Source organism: Gymnoscopelus braueri (assembly GCF_963280865.1).
Source record: "Gymnoscopelus braueri genome assembly, chromosome: 5".
In the NCBI taxonomy this organism is placed as follows: domain Eukaryota; kingdom Metazoa; phylum Chordata; class Actinopteri; order Myctophiformes; family Myctophidae; genus Gymnoscopelus; species Gymnoscopelus braueri.
In genome coordinates, this window is record NC_137606.1 from 24,562,313 (window position 1) to 24,588,420 (window position 26,108).

At 41.7% G+C, this 26,108-nt stretch overlaps 1 protein-coding gene across 1 annotated transcript in view; it reads right to left on the reverse strand.

Annotated features, from left to right (window-relative positions):
- The window catches only part of LOC308085822 (sodium- and chloride-dependent GABA transporter 2-like), a gene marked incomplete at its 5' end in the record, with an annotated part of 40,314 nt that extends 14,472 nt beyond the window's left edge, over nt 1-25,842 (reverse strand). Inside the window, 13 exons of the mRNA XM_080429132.1 lie at nt 1,498-1,668; nt 3,641-3,741; nt 3,843-3,945; nt 5,953-6,090; nt 18,154-18,266; nt 18,842-18,966; nt 19,125-19,228; nt 19,344-19,478; nt 20,251-20,383; nt 20,806-20,893; nt 22,745-22,885; nt 25,454-25,588; nt 25,683-25,842. Coding sequence (XP_080285258.1) covers nt 1,498-1,668; nt 3,641-3,741; nt 3,843-3,945; nt 5,953-6,090; nt 18,154-18,266; nt 18,842-18,966; nt 19,125-19,228; nt 19,344-19,478; nt 20,251-20,383; nt 20,806-20,893; nt 22,745-22,885; nt 25,454-25,588; nt 25,683-25,842 — 1,647 coding nt within the window. The remainder of the gene's footprint in view (nt 1-1,497; nt 1,669-3,640; nt 3,742-3,842; nt 3,946-5,952; nt 6,091-18,153; nt 18,267-18,841; nt 18,967-19,124; nt 19,229-19,343; nt 19,479-20,250; nt 20,384-20,805; nt 20,894-22,744; nt 22,886-25,453; nt 25,589-25,682) is intronic.
- Nucleotides 25,843-26,108: the final 266 nt, after the last annotated feature.

Here is a 26,108-nt window from a genome sequence, read left to right on the forward strand (position 1 = left end):
CTAGCCCACTACCTATCGCAGTATATACAGATCACAACCCGTTAACATTTTTATCTCAGATGCGCAACAACAACCAACGCCTTATGAGGTGGTCCTTGTTGTTACAAGATTTCTATATAGATATTCAGCACAAGAAAGGAAGTGAAAACATTATGGCCGATGCTCTGTCTCGGGCTCATTAGGAGGCTGTCCTGGGATCAAACATTTTTTTGGGGAAAATGTTTGATTTTTGGGAAGGGGGGTGTTATGATTATGACAGGTATATGAAGAGGCTGAGTGCAGGCTAGGTTTCTCTCCTGTGTGTGTGTGTGGGGGGGGGAGAGTGTCGTGGTGTGATTGGATGATTATTAGGAGGGCGTGCCAGCAGCAGACACATCCGTTCCTGATTGGTGGCCAGAGGGAGGCTTCAACTTTAAAAGGCTGTCAGCGGGCCGGCGACAGTGAACCCGTTCCTTCTCGACTTCCAACCCGTCCGTCCTTCCTCTGTGTTCTGTAGTAGCCATTTTGTGCATGTGAAGCCGAACAAATATGTAGCACTCGATCTCTGCAAACACTTGATCTGACCTATAGATCCAGATGCTTACAGCTCGATCCTAACTCGGCCTCGGCCGATTACTGTGGCCATCATCTTGTGATCTATTGTTCTCCGCTAAGAAGGGGGGGGGAACTATTATTATTATTTGTTTGAGCTTTGTTTTCCGATAGGGAGGTTAGTATTTGTATTTTGCTTTCTTTCGTGGGTAGGTAAGAGGTTTGTTTTCTAGTTTTGTTTTGTTGTAACTATTCCTCCGCCCCTGGCGAGTTTTGTAACCACTTTTGAGAATAAAAAGAGAAGATCGAAAAAGCAAACTGTTTGGACGGCGGTTCTTGGGAGTTGGGAAGGGCGGTCTTCCACATCATATGTTGCGTCTCGGTTCCCCTAGGCCGGGGCGTAACACTTAACCCTAGCTACTACCGAACATACTAGGGCATGACATCACTGTAGCTAAAATAATACAACATTCAAATCATGCTTTGTTTTCCATCTTATAGGGAGACATGTTGTCTGTTTGTAAATATTAACTTAGCTGGCCAATATCATTGGAATAGTAGAATGCCAATTCTGTTTTAGGGTGGATTTTCCCTTTAAAGAATATCAAAACTGACAGTTGCTGATGTTTGTGAACAGTTTGTTTCCTATTAGTAGTGATAGTGTTTACAAGGAAACTGCTGTTGAGATGAGATGAGAGATGTTGGTAGTTAGGCATACAATTATGGACTTAAGATGAGGCACCATGTTAGCAACAATTCTTTAGGCCCTCATCACCATATCACATTAATTCTGAAGACTTTAGTTAGCAGAGTAGGCACAAATAAGACAAGATGGTAATGTTGCCGAGTTGAATCAGTGTGGGGACTGCATGGGTACATTTCCATTCCACCTACAGAACATAATCCCCTGTCACAGTATCTCTCAAATTAATTATTCCAAAATGTTACTACCTACTGTACTCTCACCTGGCGGAGGGTCCCTGGCACAGTGGTCAGTTTCATCAGTGCCCACCCTGGTACAATTACAATGGAGGAGAGCGCCAACATCCAGCCCATACCGTTGGCCCATTCTGGATAGATATACCAACGGTTGTAAGTTAGGGGCTGGTACTCCACTAAGGAACCTATGAAACAGAGCTGAGGGGAGAAAGGAAACAAAAAAGTTTTTGCGCCTATAAATGTTATGGATGTTTATTTTTTACAGACAGTTCTCTGACTTTACTTGGAATTTAAATTCAAATGCTGTGAATTGTTTTAGATTGCTTAGAGGCTTAACTCATTTACTGCCAAGGACGACTTATGACGAGACATCGTCCAATATCCAATTCTGCCAAGGACGACTTAGACAACTTTTAGTTTTTGAATCGTTTTATAAAAGATTGCGCTGTTCTCTATCACCCGAGTGATCAGTTTCACTTTCTACTCACCCGGATCCGGAAATAACGTCATCCGAAGATTTCCGCCTCCGTCCACTTCAGGTTTAGCTTTTTCATGAAAACAGCTCTATCTTGAGTTGACTTTTTTTGCCCTGCATTTCGTGAGACATGCTATTTTCGCGGTTGGATAGTTTTTCCTCTGGGTGACGCACACTGGTCCCGGGTGTGTTTACAAACAGTCGGATGATATGTGTATCCAATATGATCATTGGATACACATTTTCTGTGGCCAGTTAAAAAGGAAAGAAAAGCGTGCATTTTGGGTGAGAGATGATATATTCATATATATATCCTATATTACATTGGAGAGAAGTCCCGTCATAATTTTCCCATCTCATTGTTTCGCACCAAACACAACAACAACATATCACATGTCACTAACAACACAAGCCACAGCGTGCGCAATTAATTTATGGGTGGCGTAGGCTACTTTTCATTGCTCACCACACATTTGCCTCCTCGGAGCATAATTAATTGCGGCCAGCACAAACTCACAACATTACGGGTCGACCATGTTGTTCCCTAGCGTCAGCACCGACCACCGCCGAGCGAAACCGAAACCAAAACACCGCGAGCCAACGCTGTGCTCCATTCTGTCACACACACACACACACACACACACACACACACACACACACACACACACACACACACACACACACACACACACACACCTACTGAACGCTTTCGTGGGTCTTTGCGAAATCCCGAAGTGGAGTTTTGGTCATTGGAACGGTGATGCACGTCACCCGTTTGTGAAGTGGGTATTTTCAAACCTTGGAGTGGATTTAGGGGAGCGTCAGAATGTTTGTGTTGGAGTGCCTCAGTGCGGCTGCAGAGTTCATGTGAAACCTCTTGCATGCGTGGCTGTGGCTTTACAGTTTTCCATTTCCCTTTGCCGTGTCTGTAGGTCTCCAGGGACCCCCAAAGGTCTCCAGGGAACCCCCAAGGGTCTCGCGGGACCCTCAAGGGCTCCGCTAAGTTTCGCGGGGGTCCGAAGGGCTCCACGATGATTCGCGGGTGTCCCAAGACTCCGAGGAGTCCGCGGAAAGAGGGGAGCACAGGTCACTCAGCGTTGCCATGTCCTCTGATTATACGCGCATTTGCCTTACTTTTCACCACAGCGTTGCCATGTCTGAAAATCATAAGCGACTTTGCCCTACTTTCACACAATACTCTCTCTCACACTGTGAGGTGGCTCTAAGGTGGATCTGCGATGCGAAGTGGACGACGTGTCACACTAGAAGTTCGGGCCGCTACGCGGCCCGAGCGTCTAGTATACTACAAGAGAAGGGGCCATTGCGGTTGGAATTTTTTCTCTCTCGGCGATGCACACAAAACGGCCGGACAAGCAATCATGATGAATATACATTTTCTGTGACCAGTTGAAAGGTAAAAAAAAAACCAAAAATTGTTGGCAGTGGGCATACACAGCCAGAAATAAGTCTGGCAGTGAATGAGTTAAACTATGGATATGGGGCATTTCCAAGCAAGACTGACATTATTCCAAAAAGAGCAGGCTATTGGTTTTCAATCAAGCCATCTACTCAGGGACTATTTCTGTTTCTGAGACGGGACATAAGGTGAATACAATTATCTGAATGTGGATAAAGTCTTTGTCACCAGGACCACAGTTGTGAACCACTGCTACAGATAATATTGCTTCAACTCACCAATGAGACCAAGGGGGTGAGATAGAGCCAGCAGAGTTTGAACATGGGATTGGGGCGCACGCCTGTCATGTCATGTATGATGCCACACATACGATCTGCTCCTGATTCAGAATTTGGTACAGGGTTATGGATAACGGTTAGCTGTTGAAATGTTTGGACACTGCGATTGCTTGTGAATGACTTTCTGAAATAGAATACCCACCAAATATCCAGCCCAAAGCCAGGGACTCAAACACAGCAAGAAAGAGAAGGCAGGCTCCATTGCAGGCATAGTAGTCAAATAGCTGGAACACATACATCCCCCCCTGGTGGCAAGAGACATGAGGTGTGATTGCAATTTGCAACAACGTTTTTTTTCCCTGTTGTTTGGTGTTCAAACATTAGGTCACACCCATGGGTCATTAGTTGAATTAGTTTTCCCAGGGTGCAGTTGAGAATCTGAGTTTAAGTTTTCTTTCTTTTGGTGTCAGCATTTCTGACCTCTGGGAACAGTGTTGGGCTATATTACTTAGGAGAGTAATATGTTACTTATTACTTATTACTCCTTTGAAAAGTAATAATATTATATTACTTATTACTTGGAATCAAGAGTAATATATTACGTATTACTTTATATTACTTTCCCCGCGCCCCCCGCAAAAGAAAAGACGTGTACAGTTTTTTGCCTTTTAGAACTGAATCCAATTTAATGGAAAAATAGAAAACAGTCAACAGTCTTTATCCCTTTAAGTATTTTGCTGCTGCAAATTCCATATTTGGAATTGGAACAATAATTATCCTTACAGGAACAACATCAATCTGAACTGCACACACTGGCTGCAGCCTCTCAAAAACTGAAACAATAAAGTAAACTTTTTGAACATTTCTTAACCTTTTCAACATATCTTACACCAGTCAATATTAATTAGCCAAAGTGCAAGGGGGGAGGAGAGAGGAGAGGAGATATAGAGCAGTGGTTCTCAAACTTTTTCATGTCAAGGACCCCCAAATTGACACTTATTAGTCCGCGGATCCCCATTTCAAAAGATATGCCAGGGACCCCCATAAGAGAAGATTTTTTACGGCTCTAGCAGTGATTCTCAACCATTTTAATTTCAAGGACCCCCAGTTTGACATGCATTAGGGCTACAGACCCCCATGTAATGGCATTTCTATCACTTGGACCGCAATTTCTATTGTAAAATCTATGTCAATTTAACTCCATTTGGTTCCATTTGTACACTCTCAGAGTTACAGACCCATAAGGGTCCATTTGGTGCCTATAATCTATCATTTAGCTGGGGACCCCCTGGAACTCCCTCAAGGACCCCTGGGGGTCCCCGGACCCCACTTTGAGAACCAATGATATAGAGGAGAGAAGAGGAGAGGAACACTGTTTCCTCTCCTCATCAGCAGTTCGTTTCCCCGACCACCAGACAAGTGACGCAGGGGGACTTCTGAAAGGGCCATGCCGAAAAAAGGTTGCTTTATTCGGATACAATGGGTGTCTGCCTGCCCCTGCCGGTTCTCTGAAATTTTATTTTTAAATAGGCTCTGTCATGATTAATTGACCATATATATGAAGTTAAACAACTAAATTCTATCCGAACGATATCTTATAAGTAAATTCCGTGCCTCAAAATAGAAGTTTGAGAGCTTTTTGAAGTTGAAGACGGCGGAGGAAAAACACGACGCAGCGGTCGCATACGGGTCATGCGCTACGTCATAACTGTGCGCAGGCTGCGTGCTAAAAAGAACTGATCTGCAAGCTAAAAAGCATCTCTGTTGACGTAGGTTGATAGCTTGTAGATCTACTCTATTTTTGCATGATGCGACAACTTGCCTCTACGAGAGACGGAGAGAGAGAGTAAATGAATGAATGAGCAACAAAAAAGACGCTTGTCATCAGTAACGAGTAACGAGGCCTTTTTTGACCGAGTAATATGGTATTATATTACCGTTTTGGCAGATAATACCTTACTTTACTCGTTACTGGGAAAAGTAATAATATTACAGTAATATATTATTATTAATTCGTTACTACCCAACACTGTCTGGGAAGAATATTAGTGGTCACCCACGGTGCAAGATTTTAATGTTGCTACTATTATGAACCTCTCTATCCCACCTTTGAGCACATTCTCAATATTGCCAATGGCATTTTAAAATGCATTTTAGTTTTTTTTTGTGGTGGTCACTTTGCTACTATGATGCCTACTTGGCAACAGGCAGGCATTGTTAACTTGTTACCTGCCAAACTATGCTGCTGTGTAGTATTAGATGCGGATTGGCCTTTATGCATAAGAAGAAGAAAAAATAAAATAAATACTGACCTCAGTGACCATGAGAAGCTGGGAGAAGAAGCAGATAATACAGAATAAGAGAAGGAAGATCTCCCGTCGCCCTGTCCTACGCAGCACTGTGGGAAACATATCTGTAATGGATGTCATCACCACCTCCATTGTAACAAACTAAAAAAAACACAATGAGAATGAGAGTGAATAACTTCAATGACTTATATGGGTATATTGTATACTTTAATGCCTGATTTATACTTGTTTGCGCACCAGAAATAGCAGATAGCAGATACAAACTCTTACAACACTTTGCATCATCAGGCTTTAGATGGACTAACCCAAACACCCACTTATTATTAAGGTTTCGAGGCCTATCAGGCTCTCGAAGCCTTATTGCATCTCTTGCCTTTCTTCTTCCGCCGTTTTTGGCAGTTCTGGCCTAACCGCGTGGTCACTTTTTACGAAACTCGGCAATATGGTAGAGGGCTATGCCAAACGGCGAAGAAACGAAACTCACAACTATCGGCCAAAGGGTGGCGCTATTTTACTCAATTGACTTTGAACAGGTACAACTCATGCCCTGTTTGACCCACATCCATGACACTTCGATACACACATGCGTCTCCTCATGCCTAACAACTTTCACACTCTGACTTTTGACCTCTGACCTTTAGATCTCCCACCATTTCGAATTATATGAAAAGCAGTTAAAATCAAACTCCTCCTGGGATTTTTGAGCAATCTGCACAAAACATTTTACACATGAACTTTGGACCTATACCGACAGACGTGAGCAAGCGGATTTTCCATACGTGAAAACATTAAGCTTTTATGAGCCAATGAATATTGCAGTTTTATGAAAATTATTCGTCTGCCCCTAACACATACATGAAGACTCACATTTGTTTGAAACTTTGCAATATTGTAGAGGGTCATTCCAAGTATCACTGAAACCAATCTTACTCCAATTGGTCAAAGGGGGGCGCTATAGCAATTTTTTGAAAATGCAAACTTTAAACAGGCAAAAGTCATGCCTCGTTTGGCCGACAGCCGTGAAACTTGCTTACACATGTGCCTTGACTCATGAGGAACATATCTATCACTTTGACCAGTAAGCTCCGCCCTTAGATTGTCTGCAATTTTGAGCAGTTTGAAAAACATTTAAACCCAGGATTTCTGAGCAATTTGCGTGAAAGTGTGTCGTGTGTGAACTCCCTTTTCCCCAGTTCAGGTCTGTTGGTCCAATAGCTTGATCGCTTAATCATTTGTCTTGAAACCACAGGGTCGCCTGTTCAAATCCCACCTCATGCAGACTTCATCTCAATTGCATTGCACACGACATGACTGTATCAATGAATAAACTTGCAATTGTTAAATGAAACGCTTATTGAGAGTAGTTATTTTCAATGTATGACGTATTTCATTCCCTCTTTTGTTTTGTTTTGTTGGATTCTCCTTTTTCACTAACTAAGGCTGTGGATTGAATAGCTTGATCAGTTCAGTGTTAGCCTCATGTACCAGAGGTCCACGGTTCAAGCCCCACTCATCACAGTTTACATTTAAATTGCATTGTACATAACATGACCCTGTTAATTCAGACATGTGCAATTTTTAAACAATAACATGAAATGCTTTTGAGAGTAGTTGTTTTTTATGTATGACATACTTTCTTGTGAAAATAGCTGATCTACAATCTCACACCTTTTTAGATAGCAACGCATTGTGAGCTTGTAGTTCGACTATTTTCATTAGTATTAATAGTTTCCATTCCGAGGACAGAAAAAAAAAATCTTTATTGGTTAATGTTTTGTGAACCAGTGATCTAGAGTAGTTAGCGTCCTGTCTATCCAGTAGCTCAGTCAGTACTGGGGCCATAGCTGAGTGGTTAGTGAGCCCGCCTACGGAGCCAGAGGCCCTGGTTGCCCCAGGTACGATTCCAGGCCAGGCCAGCAAATGTGTCGATGAAATGAAATGTGTCCCTGAGCAAGACTCTTAACCCCTAATTGCTCACAGGCCCTCATTGGAAACAAGGCCGCAAGGACTTTCATGAACGGACCTGTTAAAGGAATTATCCTTATCCTTTACACTGTCTAACCGCAAGTCTGTAGGTCCCTGGTTCAAACCCCAATTTAACCAGTTTGAAAAACATTTTAACCCAGGATTTCTGAGCAATTTGCGTGAAAGTCTGCCAAATCTGTGAGCTCCTTTTCACCAATTCAGGTCTGTTGGTCCAATGGCTTATTCATCTGCCTTGAAACCACAGGGTTGCCGGTTCAAATCCCACCTCATGCAGACTTCACCTCAATTGCATTGCACACAACATGACTGTATCAATGAATAAACGTGCAATTGTTAAATGAAACGCTTATTGAGAGTAGTTATTTTCAATGTATGATGTACTTCATTCTCTCTTTTGTTTTGTTTTGTTGGATTCTCCTTTTTCACTGATTAAGACTGTGGATTGAATAGCTTGATCAGTACAGTGTTAGCCTCATGTGCCGAAGGTCCACGGTTCAAACCCCACTCATCAGAGTTTACATTTGAATTGCATTGTACAAAACATGACCCTGATAATTCAGACATGCGCAATTTTTAAACAATAACATGAAATGTATTGTTAAATGTTATGTGAACCAGTGATCTAGAGTAGTTAGCGTCCTGTCTATCCAATAGCTCAGTCAGTACTGCGGCCATAGCTGAGTGGTTAGTGAGCCCGCCTACGGAGCCAGAGGCCCTGGTTGCCCCAGGTACGATTCCAGGCCAGGCCAGCAAATGTGTCGATGAAATGAAATGTGTCCCTGAGCAAGACTCTTAACCCCTAATTGCTCACAGGCCCTCATTGGAAACAAGGCTGCAAGGACTTTCATGAACGGACCTGTTAAAGGAATTATCCTTTACACTGTCTAACCGCAAGTCTGTAGGTCCCTGGTTCAAACCCCAATTTAACCAGTCCAAATATAATTTACTGAACAAAAATCATGACTTTGTTAATTAATGCAAGTTCACTTCTTCTCACTCTGTCACTGCCTCTCTCTCACTCTGTCACTGCCTCTCTCTCACTCTGTCACTGTCTGTCTGTCTGTCTGTCTGTCTGCCTCTCTCTCACTCTGTCACTTTCTGTCTGTCTGTCTGTCTGTCTGTCTGTCTGCCTCTCTCTCACTCTGTCACTGTCTGTCTGTCTGTCTGTCTGTCTGTCTGCCTCTCTCTCACTCTGTCACTGTCTGTCTGTCTGTCTGTCTGTCTGTCTGTCTGTCTGTCTGTCTGCCTGCCTCTCTCTCACTCTGTCACTGTCTGTCTGTCTGTCTGTCTGTCTGCCTGTCTGCCTGTCTGCCTCTCTTTCAATCTGTCACTGTCTGCCTGTCTGCCTCTCTCTCACTCTGTCACTGTCTGACTGTCTGTCTGTCTGTCTGTCTGCCTGTCTGCCTCTCTCTCACTCTGTCACTGTCTGCCTGTCTGTCTGCCTCTCTCTCACTCTGTCACTGTCTGCCTGCCTGTCTGCCTGTCTGCCTCTCTCTCACTCTGTCACTGTCTGCCTGTCTGCCTCTCTCTCACTCTGTCACTGTCTGCCTGTCTGCCTCTCTCTCAATCTGTCACTGTCTGCCTGTCTGCCTCTCTCTCACTCTGTCACTGTCTGTCTGCCTGTCTTCCTCTCTCTCACTCTGTCACTGTCTGCCTGTCTGTCTGCCTCTCTCTCACTCTGTCACTGTCTGTCTGCCTGTCTGCCTCTCTCTCACTCTGTCACTGTCTGCCTGTCTGCCTCTCTCTCACTCTGTCACTGTCTGCCTGTCTGCCTCTCTCTCACTCTGTCACTGTCTGCCTGTCTGCCTCTCTCTCACTCTGTCACTGTCTGCCTGTCTGCCTGTCTGCCTCTCTCTCACTCTGTCACTGTCTGCCTGTCTGCCTCTCTCTCACTCTGTGACTGTCTGTCTGCCTCTCTCTCACTCTGTCACTGTCTGCCTGTCTGCCTCTCTCTCACTCTGTCACTGTCTGTCACAACATCTGAAGTGAACTGAGCTCCTGACCTCTGGTAGTTGAGTATAGCAGCATTCTTTTGTTATTTAGCAAGCTGCTAGTAGTGGTACCCTAAGTGCTTTTCTATTAGTATTATATTATTAGCTTGTGTGGTAGTCTGTAGTTTATAGTTGTATTGTTTGTGTGCTTCAAGCAGTAGGCGATTGGCACTTTGTAGTAGTACAAGTAGTTTCACCCTGTATAGGCCACTTGATTGCCTTGTGAAGTGTGTGGTTTAGCCAGCACAGCTCAAGGGATAAGTAGGCAGGTTGAGAGTATTCTCTTCAGTGTGTAACCAACATCTGAAGTGAACTGAGCTCCTGACCTCTGGTAGTTGAGTATAGCAGCATTCTTTTGTTATTTAGCAAGCTGCTAGTAGTGGTACCCTAAGTGCTTTTCTATTAGTATTATATTATTAGCTTGTGTGGTAGTCTGTAGTTTATAGTTGTATTGTTTGTGTGCTTCAAGCAGTAGGCTATTGGCACTTTGTAGTAGTACAAGTAGTTTCACCCTGTATAGGCCACTTGATTGCCTTGTGAAGTGTGTGGTTTAGCCAGCACAGCTCAAGGGATAAGTAGGCAGGTTGAGAGTATTCTCTTCAGTGTGTAACCAACATCTGAAGTGAACTGAGCTCCTGACCTCTGGTAGTTGAGTATAGCAGCATTCTTTTGTTATTTAGCAAGCTGCTAGTAGTGGTACCCTAAGTGCTTTTCTATTAGTATTATATTATTAGCTTGTGTGGTAGTCTGTAGTTTATAGTTGTATTGTTTGTGTGCTTCAAGCAGTAGGCGATTGGCACTTTGTAGTAGTACAAGTAGTTTCACCCTGTATAGGCCACTTGATTGCCTTGTGAAGTGTGTGGTTTAGCCAGCACAGCTCAAGGGATAAGTAGGCAGGTTGAGAGTATTATCTTCAGTGTGTAACCAACATCTGAAGTGAACTGAGCTCCTGACCTCTGGTAGTTGAGTATAGCAGCATTCTTTTGTTATTTAGCAAGCTGCTAGTAGTGGTACCCTAAGTGCTTTTCTATTAGTATTATATTATTAGCTTGTGTGGTAGTCTGTAGTTTATAGTTGTATTGTTTGTGTGCTTCAAGCAGTAGGCTATTGGCACTTTGTAGTAGTACAAGTAGTTTCACCCTGTATAGGCCACTTGATTGCCTTGTGAAGTGTGTGGTTTAGCCAGCACAGCTCAAGGGATAAGTAGGCAGGTTGAGAGTATTCTCTTCAGTGTGTAACCAACATCTGAAGTGAACTGAGCTCCTGACCTCTGGTAGTTGAGTATAGCAGCATTCTTTTGTTATTTAGCAAGCTGCTAGTAGTGGTACCCTAAGTGCTTTTCTATTAGTATTATATTATTAGCTTGTGTGGTAGTCTGTAGTTTATAGTTGTATTGTTTGTGTGCTTCAAGCAGTAGGCGATTGGCACTTTGTAGTAGTACAAGTAGTTTCACCCTGTATAGGCCACTTGATTGCCTTGTGAAGTGTGTGGTTTAGCCAGCACAGCTCAAGGGATAAGTAGGCAGGTTGAGAGTATTCTCTTCAGTGTGTAACCAACATCTGAAGTGAACTGAGCTCCTGACCTCTGGTAGTTGAGTATAGCAGCATTCTTTTGTTATTTAGCAAGCTGCTAGTAGTGGTACCCTAAGTGCTTTTCTATTAGTATTATATTATTAGCTTGTGTGGTAGTCTGTAGTTTATAGTTGTATTGTTTGTGTGCTTCAAGCAGTAGGCTATTGGCACTTTGTAGTAGTACAAGTAGTTTCACCCTGTATAGGCCACTTGATTGCCTTGTGAAGTGTGTGGTTTAGCCAGCACAGCTCAAGGGATAAGTAGGCAGGTTGAGAGTATTCTCTTCAGTGTGTAACCAACATCTGAAGTGAACTGAGCTCCTGACCTCTGGTAGTTGAGTATAGCAGCATTCTTTTGTTATTTAGCAAGCTGCTAGTAGTGGTACCCTAAGTGCTTTTCTATTAGTATTATATTATTAGCTTGTGTGGTAGTCTGTAGTTTATAGTTGTATTGTTTGTGTGCTTCAAGCAGTAGGCGATTGGCACTTTGTAGTAGTACAAGTAGTTTCACCCTGTATAGGCCACTTGATTGCCTTGTGAAGTGTGTGGTTTAGCCAGCACAGCTCAAGGGATAAGTAGGCAGGTTGAGAGTATTCTCTTCAGTGTGTAACCAACATCTGAAGTGAACTGAGCTCCTGACCTCTGGTAGTTGAGTATAGCAGCATTCTTTTGTTATTTAGCAAGCTGCTAGTAGTGGTACCCTAAGTGCTTTTCTATTAGTATTATATTATTAGCTTGTGTGGTAGTCTGTAGTTTATAGTTGTATTGTTTGTGTGCTTCAAGCAGTAGGCGATTGGCACTTTGTAGTAGTACAAGTAGTTTCACCCTGTATAGGCCACTTGATTGCCTTGTGAAGTGTGTGGTTTAGCCAGCACAGCTCAAGGGATAAGTAGGCAGGTTGAGAGTATTCTCTTCAGTGTGTAACCAACATCTGAAGTGAACTGAGCTCCTGACCTCTGGTAGTTGAGTATAGCAGCATTCTTTTGTTATTTAGCAAGCTGCTAGTAGTGGTACCCTAAGTGCTTTTCTATTAGTATTATATTATTAGCTTGTGTGGTAGTCTGTAGTTTATAGTTGTATTGTTTGTGTGCTTCAAGCAGTAGGCTATTGGCACTTTGTAGTAGTACAAGTAGTTTCACCCTGTATAGGCCACTTGATTGCCTTGTGAAGTGTGTGGTTTAGCCAGCACAGCTCAAGGGATAAGTAGGCAGGTTGAGAGTATTCTCTTCAGTGTGTAACCAACATCTGAAGTGAACTGAGCTCCTGACCTCTGGTAGTTGAGTATAGCAGCATTCTTTTGTTATTTAGCAAGCTGCTAGTAGTGGTACCCTAAGTGCTTTTCTATTAGTATTATATTATTAGCTTGTGTGGTAGTCTGTAGTTTATAGTTGTATTGTTTGTGTGCTTCAAGCAGTAGGCTATTGGCACTTTGTAGTAGTACAAGTAGTTTCACCCTGTATAGGCCACTTGATTGCCTTGTGAAGTGTGTGGTTTAGCCAGCACAGCTCAAGGGATAAGTAGGCAGGTTGAGAGTATTCTCTTCAGTGTGTAACCAACATCTGAAGTTAACTGAGCTCCTGACCTCTGGTAGTTGAGTATAGCAGCATTCTTTTGTTATTTAGCAAGCTGCTAGTAGTGGTACCCTAAGTGCTTTTCTATTAGTATTATATTATTAGCTTGTGTGGTAATCTGTAGTTTATAGTTGTATTGTTTGTGTGCTTCAAGCAGTAGGCGATTGGCACTTTGTAGTAGTACAAGTAGTTTCACCCTGTATAGGCCACTTGATTGCCTTGTGAAGTGTGTGGTTTAGCCAGCACAGCTCAAGGGATAAGTAGGCAGGTTGAGAGTATTCTCTTCAGTGTGTAACCAACATCTGAAGTGAACTGAGCTCCTGACCTCTGGTAGTTGAGTATAGCAGCATTCTTTTGTTATTTAGCAAGCTGCTAGTAGTGGTACCCTAAGTGCTTTTCTATTAGTATTATATTATTAGCTTGTGTGGTAGTCTGTAGTTTATAGTTGTATTGTTTGTGTGCTTCAAGCAGTAGGCTATTAACACTTTGTAGTAGTACAAGTAGTTTCACCCTGTATAGGCCACTTGATTGCCTTGTGAAGTGTGTGGTTTAGCCAGCACAGCTCAAGGGATAAGTAGGCAGGTTGAGAGTATTCTCTTCAGTGTGTAACCAACATCTGAAGTGAACTGAGCTCCTGACCTCTGGTAGTTGAGTATAGCAGCATTCTTTTGTTATTTAGCAAGCTGCTAGTAGTGGTACCCTAAGTGCTTTTCTATTAGTATTATATTATTAGCTTGTGTGGTAGTCTGTAGTTTATAGTTGTATTGTTTGTGTGCTTCTAGCAGTAGGCTATTGGCACTTTGTAGTAGTACAAGTAGTTTCACCCTGTATAGGCCACTTGATTGCCTTGTGAAGTGTGTGGTTTAGCCAGCACAGCTCAAGGGGTAAGTAGGCAGGTTGAGAGTATTCTCTTCAGTGTGTAACCAACATCTGAAGTGAACTGAGCTCCTGACCTCTGGTAGTTGAGTATAGCAGCATTCTTTTGTTATTTAGCAAGCTGCTAGTAGTGGTACCCTAAGTGCTTTTCTATTAGTATTATATTATTAGCTTGTGTGGTAGTCTGTAGTTTATAGTTGTATTGTTTGTGTGCTTCAAGCAGTAGGCGATTGGCACTTTGTAGTAGTACAAGTAGTTTCACCCTGTATAGGCCACTTGATTGCCTTGTGAAGTGTGTGGTTTAGCCAGCACAGCTCAAGGGATAAGTAGGCAGGTTGAGAGTATTCTCTTCAGTGTGTAACCAACATCTGAAGTGAACTGAGCTCCTGACCTCTGGTAGTTGAGTATAGCAGCATTCTTTTGTTATTTAGCAAGCTGCTAGTAGTGGTACCCTAAGTGCTTTTCTATTAGTATTATATTATTAGCTTGTGTGGTAGTCTGTAGTTTATAGTTGTATTGTTTGTGTGCTTCAAGCAGTAGGCTATTGGCACTTTGTAGTAGTACAAGTAGTTTCACCCTGTATAGGCCACTTGATTGCCTTGTGAAGTGTGTGATTTAGCCAGCACAGCTCAAGGGATAAGTAGGCAGGTTGAGAGTATTCTCTTCAATGTGTAACCAACATCTGAAGTGAACTGAGCTCCTGACCTCTGGTAGTTGAGTATAGCAGCATTCTTTTGTTATTTAGCAAGCTGCTAGTAGTGGTACCCTAAGTGCTTTTCTATTAGTATTATATTATTAGCTTGTGTGGTAGTCTGTAGTTTATAGTTGTATTGTTTGTGTGCTTCAAGCAGTAGGCGATTGGCACTTTGTAGTAGTACAAGTAGTTTCACCCTGTATAGGCCACTTGATTGCCTTGTGAAGTGTGTGGTTTAGCCAGCACAGCTCAAGGGATAAGTAGGCAGGTTGAGAGTATTCTCTTCAGTGTGTAACCAACATCTGAAGTGAACTGAGCTCCTGACCTCTGGTAGTTGAGTATAGCAGCATTCTTTTGTTATTTAGCAAGCTGCTAGTAGTGGTACCCTAAGTGCTTTTCTATTAGTATTATATTATTAGCTTGTGTGGTAGTCTGTAGTTTATAGTTGTATTGTTTGTGTGCTTCAAGCAGTAGGCTATTGGCACTTTGTAGTAGTACAAGTAGTTTCACCCTGTATAGGCCACTTGATTGCCTTGTGAAGTGTGTGGTTTAGCCAGCACAGCTCAAGGGATAAGTAGGCAGGTTGAGAGTATTCTCTTCAGTGTGTAACCAACATCTGAAGTGAACTGAGCTCCTGACCTCTGGTAGTTGAGTATAGCAGCATTCTTTTGTTATTTAGCAAGCTGCTAGTAGTGGTACCCTAAGTGCTTTTCTATTAGTATTATATTATTAGCTTGTGTGGTAGTCTGTAGTTTATAGTTGTATTGTTTGTGTGCTTCAAGCAGTAGGCTATTGGCACTTTGTAGTAGTACAAGTAGTTTCACCCTGTATAGGCCACTTGATTGCCTTGTGAAGTGTGTGGTTTAGCCAGCACAGCTCAAGGGATAAGTACGCAGGTTGAGAGTATTCTCTTCAGTGTGTAACCAACATCTGAAGTGAACTGAGCTCCTGACCTGTGGTAGTTGAGTATAGCAGCATTATTTTGTTATTTAGCAAGCTGCTAGTAGTGGTACCCTAAGTGCTTTTCTATTAGTATTATATTATTAGCTTGTGTGGTAGTCTGTAGTTTATAGTTGTATTGTTTGTGTGCTTCAAGCAGTAGGCTATTGGCACTTTGTAGTAGTACAAGTAGTTTCACCCTGTATAGGCCACTTGATTGCCTTGTGAAGTGTGTGGTTTAGCCAGCACAGCTCAAGGGATAAGTAGGCAGGTTGAGAGTATTCTCTTCAGTGTGTAACCAACATCTGAAGTGAACTGAGCTCCTGACCTCTGGTAGTTGAGTATAGCAGCATTCTTTTGTTATTTAGCAAGCTGCTAGTAGTGGTACCCTAAGTGCTTTTCCCTGTCTGTCTGTGTGCCTCTCTCTCACTCTGTCACTCTCTTCCTGTCTGTCTGTCTGTCTGCCTGTCTGCCTCTCTCTCACTCTCTCACTGTCTGCCTGTCTGTCTGTCTGGGGAGAGGGAGAGAGGGAGAGAGGGGAGAGGGAGAGAGGGAGAGAGAGACAGAGGGGGTTAGGGAGAGAGAGGGGGAGAGGGAGAGGGAGAGAGGGGGAGAGAGAGAGAGGGGGGAGAGGGAGAGAGGGAGAGAGGGGGAGAGGGAGAGAAGGAGAGAGGGAGAGGAGAGAGTCTGCCTGCCTCTTCCTGTCTCTGCCTTATCCCTCGAAACCGCTTATTGCTGCTTGCAGCTATATTTTGATCTTAGGTTTGTCACAAAGACACCAAATAGAGGTGAAGGTTTTGAAGGTTCGAAGGGTGCTGGGTTGACACGGTCCTTCTATGCCATGGTTTATAGACATTAATAGCCAAAATATTGTGGTCAGTTTGTCATGTATTGCATTGGGCACAGAATTGCAAGAAGCTCATGGTTGGTCCAATCACTCATCATGATATACATTTATCTGACAATTCAGACGGGGAGCAATTACTTCACAGGTCTTGTGGGACTCTCGTGTAGGCCTATGTTTTTTATTTTGGGTAATATTTCATCAAGATTAATAAAAACAAGACTCAAAGAGGCTAAAGGCGCTATAAGGCTATTTGATTGTTTTTAAAAGCAGTTTAAAAGTTATGAAATTGGCCATTAAGGTAAAGGGGTAGTACAAAGTTCCAAAGCCACACTAGTAGAATCCTCACATAGCAGGGCTAAATGACAACGATTTGAGCTATTCCTAGATCCTTGCAACTAAGGGGGATAAACATGTAATGGTTGACTTTAGCCTGGTAAACCCCTCCCTCCGGATATTTCCTTTCCATTTGATATCAGGAGTGAGTCTGGCCTGCAGGGCTGTCTGGGCGTTTCTGCGCAGTTCATAACATGAACTCTCCAATCAGCGTCCTCGCTCATTGTTCTGTGATTGACAGCGGAGGTAGGCCCATCAGGTGGAACCCGAGTGAACCTGAATGGAGCCGAGTGCAGCCAACAAAAATGGAACAGGCCGCCATTGAAATTCTGTCCGCTGTTTTTGGTTTCGGTTTTAAAACTTTAAAACGCTCTCAAACTTCTTTTTTGAGGCACGGAATTTACTTTTAAGATATCGTTCGGATAGAATTTAGTTGTTTAACTTAATATATGTGGTCAATTAATCATGACAGAGCCTATTTAAAAAAACATAGAACCGGCAGGGGGCGGGCAGTGACACGCATGTATCCGAATAGAGCAACCTATTTTCGGCATGGCCCTTTCTAAAGTCCCCCTGCGTCACGTTGATTGGTGGTCGGGGAAACTAACTGCTGTTTGGCTGAAGGGGTTGTCAGTCAACGGTAACCAGCTCCAGCCCACAGCCAAATTGCCCATATAGGTCTGCAGGCCAGACCAATTCCTGAAATCAAATGCAAATGAGATTTACGGAATGGGGGGGGGGGGGGGGTTTACCAGGCTAGGTTGACTTGAGGGTAGCGCTGGAGGAAAGGTCATGGGGTTAACAAAATTAACCGTTAAGATGTTGGCTTTCCATGCGGGAGACCGACATTAGATTGCCGGGCGTTACACACAGCAAATTCCATGGCAACCCAGCCTATGGCAACCATCAGATTATGGAGTTATTTAACACTTCAATTCAATAACTTACCCTACCTTTAAAAGAAACTGGTCAAATTAATGTAACAGGCTATCAAAATAATCACTGTACACTGTGTGTGTGTGTGTGTGTGTGTGTGTGTGTGTGTGTGTGTGTGTGTGTGTGTGTGTGTGTGTGTGTGTGTGTGTGTGTGTGTGTGTGTGTGTGCGTGTATATATTATATTATATATATATATATATATATATATATATATATATATATATATATATATATATATAATATATATATATATATACACATTATGTTTAAATATATATATTTTCAAAGCAGAATAAAGTGCAAGTGGGCCTATAGGTTACATGGCAAAAGTCACTAGCCCAAAACCACAACATTGAGCAGTTCTGATTTTATATAAGTACTAAAAGTGATTTCACAACAACCACTACGACCCAAATATATGTATTTCCGTATCAAATGTAATCTTCCATTTGTATATCACCTGTGAATCCAGACCCAAGAGAATGATCATGAAAAAGAAACAGACAGCCCATAGCTGAGGTAGGGGCATCATGGCTATTGCCTGAGGGTATGCGATGAAGGCCAGGCCTGGACCTGAAAACAGAAACATAACACTGTAGATCATTACCATTTGTCATTGTTATCCAACCATGAGCCGGTGTATGAGTCTGAGTCACAGCAAAGGCCTGATGTAACAAGGCTGCCAGTGTCTCCTCAGATGTGAATTCTACCAAATCATCACTGGCAGTGACAATTCAGTGCACAGTGGCACTTGTACTGAGTGGTCAGCTGGCATATAACCCCTAACATAATCTAACCAACTCACAGAGAATACATCTTTCATGACCTTCTGCTGCTAGCTTACTTGCTGCTTCCTGAGTCGTTGCTTGAATAATCCCACACACAATGTGTGTGGGATTATTCTTGTGTCTGGGAGTCTATATGACTTCCGAATGGATTACATCTTTATATCATATACATGCACTTTTACCTTAGCGCTAGGTATACTCTTGGTTGCTTGTTTTTGCAGGAAATGCACTTAAGACTTCTGGTGATTAGTAGTTTCGTTCCCTACCTATGTTGAATGCACTTATTGTAAGTCGCTTTGTCTGCTAAATGACTGTAATGTAATGTAATATACGTAGACATTGTGACTTGCAGTAGGCTACCTGACTCTGCCACTTCATCAATGGGAACACCCTGCTCGTGAGCCATGAATCCCAGCACTGAGAAGACGGCAAATCCAGCTACTATGCTAGTGGCACCGTTCAGCAAACACAGATATAGGGAGTCTCTGCAAAACATAATAAAAATTATAGTCTTTAGCTTCAGTTTTGACCTCACTATAATGCAAAACAGCTGTATTCTGAACATTAGCACAGTTTTTACAACAAGTAGGCCTAGTCATTATGGAGTATAGATACAGATATAGTTATGTGTTCACAAACTTGCCTGTAGCAGTTGTTGTTGTACATGTTGTAGCTCCCTAGAACAGTTAAGGCACCCAACCCTACATTGTAAGAGAAGAAGACCTGGCCAACAGCTTCCATCCACACCTGTTCTGACAAAAGTAGCAATGAGAGATGCATGCATAAAGCCATTCATTTAACCTCCCCTATAATGTTTGAATTTATTGTATTCAGCTTAAAATTTCAGATCATAATCTGCTACCTGTGGGTTGGTGAGATGTGAGGGTTCAGGAAGGAGGTAGTACACAATGCCTTGTAGAGCCCCCGGTAGAGTGAGTCCACGGATCAGAAGAATCAATAACATTGCATAGGGGAGGGTAGCGGTGAAATATACCACCTGGAAATGATGGGTTATTATTGCATCTACAAAGATCTTAACACATTTACCGCCAATCACGAGATATCTCGGGATATCAAATCCACCCGTTAACCGCCTAACCCGAGATATCTCGCGATAGGGTCTTTTTTGTGGTTTAATAAACGATCGTTCTGTTCTCTGTACCATCCTTGATCATTTTCTCTTCCCATTCGCTTTCCGCTCATCCTATGTGAAAATATCCATAAACCGTTTCCTGTTTCCGGTTCTATCTTGAGTAAACAGGTTTTGCCCTGGTTTTGGCCAGACAGCATAGTTTTCACATGGTATAAAAGACAAACGGAAAGCTCCGGTTATATCTTATTTTCTCTGGACGACGAACAGTTATCGCCTTTGTGTTTACCAACGGTCTGACACGCGATCATGATATATATAAATGTCCTCTGGCCAGCGGGGGGGGGGGGGGGGGGGGGGGATACGTGCAATATTGCCGGATATGGTGCCTGCAGCCTGGTTGCGATGGTGAAAACTAACTCAAGACAGCTCGCCTCAGAAAACTTAACCCTTTGGGAGCTGGTACATGGATCGTGTTTATTTACACACACCAATGACACGGTACGACGGCGGATCAAAATGGATATACCATTTCTGTGACCGGTTGAAAAGGTTATAAAACACAAATCGCTGGGACTGGGTGAGTATATTATGAATAAATTATGTTAGAATGTGTTTAATAGTGAATACTATAGTGGTAGAATGACTTCATCAGTATTGTATGTGTGCACAATAATACCTTTCCAGTTGACCTGACTCCTTTCCAAATACAAAAGTAGCAGATTATCCACATAGTAATGAGGCATAACACAATCTCCCATCTGATGCTGCCCACCTCTTCAATACCTCCTGAGATAGCCAGCACTCGTCGCCTGGACAGAAAGACAGATTGTGCAAAGAAGATACATTTTTTTAGTGTCTGGCTGAAATGGCGGATAATATGAAAGCCTCCACTAATACAACTATAGTTGTCCATCAATGTCAGTTTTACATGTGTGATAACTGAATATTCAAAGGAAGGCAATTTCACCACTTTTAAGTAATTTTTCACAGTCACAAATGTATACTCTTCAACAATCCTCCACATGAAAGTGCATGTTAGATGTATTAGCATACAGTGTTTCATTTCTAATAGAAGCATACGGTAAGTCAAAGTTACTTTTCTTATTTAGTAATGTTACAATATAAAAAATAGAGCTCTTTATCACAGTGTACAACCCTGGCCTGTAGTGCAAAGGATTTAGGGAGCAGGAACAGAATGCAAAGTATCTAGAATCATCTCTTATAAACATACTCCCAGAATTCTGTGGCAGCAGAGGTGGTGTTGGTCTGGTTAGCCCATTTGTTGAAACCATTTTGTGATGAGAAGTTTACACAATTATCTGATGGAGTAGAGAGAACATATTTAACTTGGTTATCATAACAATGATGATAATAGCATGAACTAGAAATGTTGTTCCTGAAGAAACAATGTGGGCTCGCTTTAAAGCCAAAAAACTGTAGTTATAAAAAGTACAATTTTAGTTTCACTTGGTATCTCTGTCTTTGTGTTGTGTGTGGGTGCAGACTTGCCTCCGGTTGATCAGATCGGGAGCACCTGTTATCATTCTACTAATTGTCATCAGTTAAACACCTGCTTGAATAAGCTGATGGTAGTAAGGGGAAGGAGGGATATAAGGGGCAGGAGTGATGGGTGCGGGGTGCTTCCCCCTGGCTCCAGTGAGCTTGTAGATTAGCTAATTACTATGGTTTAAAGTGTGTGTGTGAGAGAGAGGGGGTATGGGGTGTGGGGGTGGAGGGAGTTGTGTGGGGTTATGTTGACCAATACACACCATTAGTGTTAAATTGGAGCTTGAAATTGACAAAATGATTGCCATCAAAATTTCACCCATTTACACACCGATGGCAGAGGAAACCATGCAAGGCACCTGCTCATCGGGAGCAACTAGGGGTTCAGCATCTTGCTCAAGGACACTTCGACACTCATTCTGGGGGAGCCCGGGATCGAACTGTGAGCCTCGCAGTTGCCATCCGGCCGCTCTACCGGCCACTCTACCCCTGAGCCACTGCCGCCACCTCTACTCACACTTTCCAAAGACTGTCAAGCTTTTCCCAAAATAGCAGATCTACAAGCTCATCACTTCAATAGTAATAATGCTCGCTGCTGCTGCAGCGAGCCCACAATAACAATAGCTATAGTGTGCTCGCTGCTGCTGCAGCGAGCCCACAATAATGTAGAACATCAATAGTGTGCTCGCTGCTGCTGCTGGTTATAAAGCATGGGATTATTGAATAGTTACATTAGAAGCATGGCATAGTAGTCCATGAGCCAGAGCCCCAAAATTGAGCAAAAATTATCGAAAGAGTGGGCAAAACCAAACCTATATTAAATTGTTCATAGGGTCAATACGAGTAAATAAATATATGATAACCTTTCCACAGGAGCAGCTTTTTCATGGTTATCACACATTTTGTTATTTTCCCCATACGTACATGACAGGTGAAAAAATGACAAAATTTAAAAGAGTTATCATAATGAAACTTCCTGAGTTGATTACTTACATGAAGACAATGATTTATCGTATTACAAGTTTTCTGAAATTGTATATTTAAATATGCAAATTAGGCATAGGAAAATATGCCCAAATTTGCATAACTTTCCAGAATCAACATTGGACAAAGCCAGAGTCAACATACTTATTTCATTTTGTTAAGATGTTGGATTCAAAGGTTTTTAACGAGGGAATATTCAATATCTGCTCAATTTTGGGGCTCTGGCTCATGGACTAAATGCCTAATTTGCATATTTAAATATACAATTTCAGAAAACTTGTAATACGATAAATCATTGTCTTCATGTAAGTAATCAACTCAGGAAGTTTCATTATGATAACTCTTTTTTAAATTTTGTCATTTTTTCACCTGTCATGTACGTATGGGGAAAATAACAAAATGTGTGATAACCATGAAAAAAGCTGCTCCTGTGGAGAGGTTATCATATATTTATTTACTCGTATTGACCCTATGAACAATTTAATATAGGTTTGGTTTTGCCCACTCTTTCGATAATTTTTGCTCAATTTTGGGGCTCTGGCTCATGGACTATAGAATGGAAAGGGATGTGGACTATCTGATCAGATAGGCTTTCAAGTGATATATCAAATGTGATATGGGACTATGCATATAGCCTCAGTTTGAGACGGTTAGGTGAAATATACTGTACGATGTCTTACCTGTGTTCCAGAGGTTGTTACAACTAGCCCAAGGGAGCTGGGAGCTGAAGGATGAGACGAGGTAGAACAACCCCCAGGCCAAAATAATAATATAAGACACACAGCCGTAGAAAAGAATCAGCTGCCCTCCATACCCTATACCTGTTGGGCAAAATGTAAATCATTTTGACTGGTCAGCTTTGCACATAGGCCTACACTTGGAGTTGGTAGGTAGGCCATGAGTTATAACTAAATTATACTAGTGGCAAATAACACAGAGAACAGAAAATACATACGGAAATGTGTGATTTATTATGCACATTAGTTGCACTGATTAAAATACACATTTGCAGCAAATCAGTGTATGTATACATACATACATACATACATACATACATACATACATACATACATACATACATACATACATACATACATACATACATACATACATACATACATACATACATACATACATACATACATACATACATACATATACGCCTTATAAAAGATCTTCGGTGACACAGTAGAGAACACTGTTATGGGTCCATCATGTGACACACACTTGTGTACATATTGATTTGTTTTAAATGTACCAAAGAATGTAATCTTGGGTTCAGCTAGGCCACTACTGTATTGTCAATGTTTACCTTGTACTCAAAACAAGGCGATATTTCAGTTTTGGAGGAACATTAACGGGAACATTTTACTAGTATTTATATTGTAATTAGAATTCAATTAACATTTACAATTGCATTTAGTTTAGTTTAACTATTAGTTCCAAATACTACTGAATTACATATCTAGATTTTCACACATGTATATCTCACGTTGTAACAATAAGAACTAGAAAGTACTGTTCCTGAAGAAACAGTGTGGGATCGCTAAGAATGTTGCTGGTATTGAGTATTGATAGTGTTAGTAGTGTTATAGGTTTGAAAGGTTTGAAAGTTTTGAAGGGTTTGAAGGGTTTGAAGGGTTTGAAAGGTTTGAAAGGTTCTAAAGGTTCTAAAGGTTTGAATGGTTTGAAAGGTTTGAAAGGTTTGAAAGGTTTGAAAAGTTCGGAAGGTTCGAAAGGTTCTAAAGGTTCTAAAGGTTCTAAAGGTTCTAAAGGTTCTAAAGGTTCTAAAGGTTCTAAAGGTTCTAAAGGTTTGAATGGTTTGAAAGGTTCTAAAGGTTTGAAAGGTTCTAAAGGTTTGAAAGGTTCTAAAGGTTTGAAAGGTTGTAAAGGTTGTAAAGGTTCTAAAAGTTCTAAAGGTTTGAAAGGTTTGAAAGGTTCTAAAGGTTTGAAAGGTTTGAAAGGTGTGAAAGGTTTGAAAGGTGTTAAAGTATTAGTAGTTAGTTACTTTTGATAGTGTTGGCAGTGTTGAATAGTGTAAAATGTAGTTTTTTAGGGTAAAACAGTGATAGCTAGGGTCTAATAGGCGGTTGCTAGGGTCTAATAGGCGGTTGCTAGGGTCTAATAGGTGGTTGCTAGGGTAAAACAGGTGGGTGCTAGGGCCTAATAAGCGGTTGCTAGGGTCTAATAGGGGGTTACTAGGGTCTAATATGCAGTTTATATGGTCTAATATGCGGTTGCTAGGGTGAAACTGGTGGTTGCTAGGGTAAAACGGTGGTTGCTAGGGTCTAATACACGGTTGCTAGGGCATAATAGGTGGTTGCTAGGCTCTAATATGGTGTTGTTAGGGTATAATAAGCAGTTGCTAGGCTCCACTGTGGCTAAATGGCATTTCTCCATTGAAATGAATGGGAGTTTTTTAGCAGTAAAAAGTGAAATATCTCTAAAAGTACAAATGATTTCAAAAATTCTAATGGTAGCCAATATGTCCTAAGTAGGCTGAACGTTATAGAGTTGGAACGGAGTTTCTAGCTAAAAGTATGAATTTCTCCATTGAAATGAATGGGAGTTTTTAGAAGTAAAAAGTGAAATATCTCTAAAAGTACAAATGATTTCAAAAATTCTAATGGTAGCCAATATGTCCTAAGTAGGCTGAACGTTATAGAGTTGGAACGGAGTTTCTAGCTAAAAGTATGAATTTCTCCATTGAAATGAATGGGAGTTTTTTAGAAGTAAAAAGTGAAATATCTCTAAAAGTAAAAATGATTAAAAAAATTCTAATGGTAGCCAATATGTCCTAAGTAGGCTGAACGTTATAGAGTTGGAACGGAGTCTCTAGCTAAAAGTATGAATTTCTCCATTGAAATGAATGGGAGTTTTTTAGAAGTAAAAAGTGAAATATCTCTAAAAGTACAAATGATTTCAAAAATTGAAATGGTAGCCGATATGTCCTAAGTAGGCCGAACGTTGTAGAGTTGGAATGGAGTTTGTAGCTAAAAGTATGAAGGACTAGTTAGCCGTCAAAAAACGGTGGGAAGATATAATAATAAATAGTGGCAATAACATTAGTGTGATCGCTTTAGCGATCCCACAATTACAACCATTCAAAGTCTGTTCAAATGTTTGCTATTGCTGTTTAGACTTTATAATTGACCAGCCCCTCTGGCATGAGACCAAGCATAATGTTTTATTCCATTCGGTGAATCCAATTAGCTGATTAAAGGGTAAAGTGGGTTGTGATTTTTGGTATTTACTGTAGCCAGTGTGACCTAAAGACAAAAACATCACCTTTATGCCTTGACCACCACCAATGCAACCATCAAATCCCTTTTCATCTTGACTGTGGAAAACAGTAGATGTCCAACATTGGTGCTATCGTTTTGAATTACCTTCTGCCAGTGGACACAACTTTCTCCAGCAAGTGACACCCCCCTCCTGGGTGAACTGGCCCATGGAGGTCTCAATAAGGAACAGGGGTACACCACATGTTGCCACAGATATCAGGTATGGCAACAGAAATGCACCTGAATTACACAAAGCATCACTACCTTGAATAAATCATGAAGGGTTAAACATTTAAAAAAAGGTTGGCAAATGAGTTGTTCTCAACAGACTTACCTCCTCCATTTTTGTAGCAGAGATATGGGAATCGCCACACATTGCCTAGGCCGACAATATCCCCCGCTACAGCCAGGAAAAATTCCACGTTGCTGCCCCAACGTCCTCTTTCTTCAATTATTACCTCTTCTGCCCGTTCAGCTGTGCATCTTTTCGACATTTCCAGCAGCTTTGTCTAGGTCTTAGTTTATATCTTTCCTATAGTCTTTCTCTTTGTCCCGGTTTTTCTCTCTGAATGTTGGTGTCTATCAGATCTACAGTGTGCCTTAAAAACACAAGATTGAGTGATTTATTACAAAATAGCAGGGAAAACGTCACAATCACAACACTAAACATGATGTGACACCAAACATGATAAGGACGACAAGGACTGACTGGGGAACAAGGCTAATTAACACATGAGGGCTGATTACACATGAAACACCT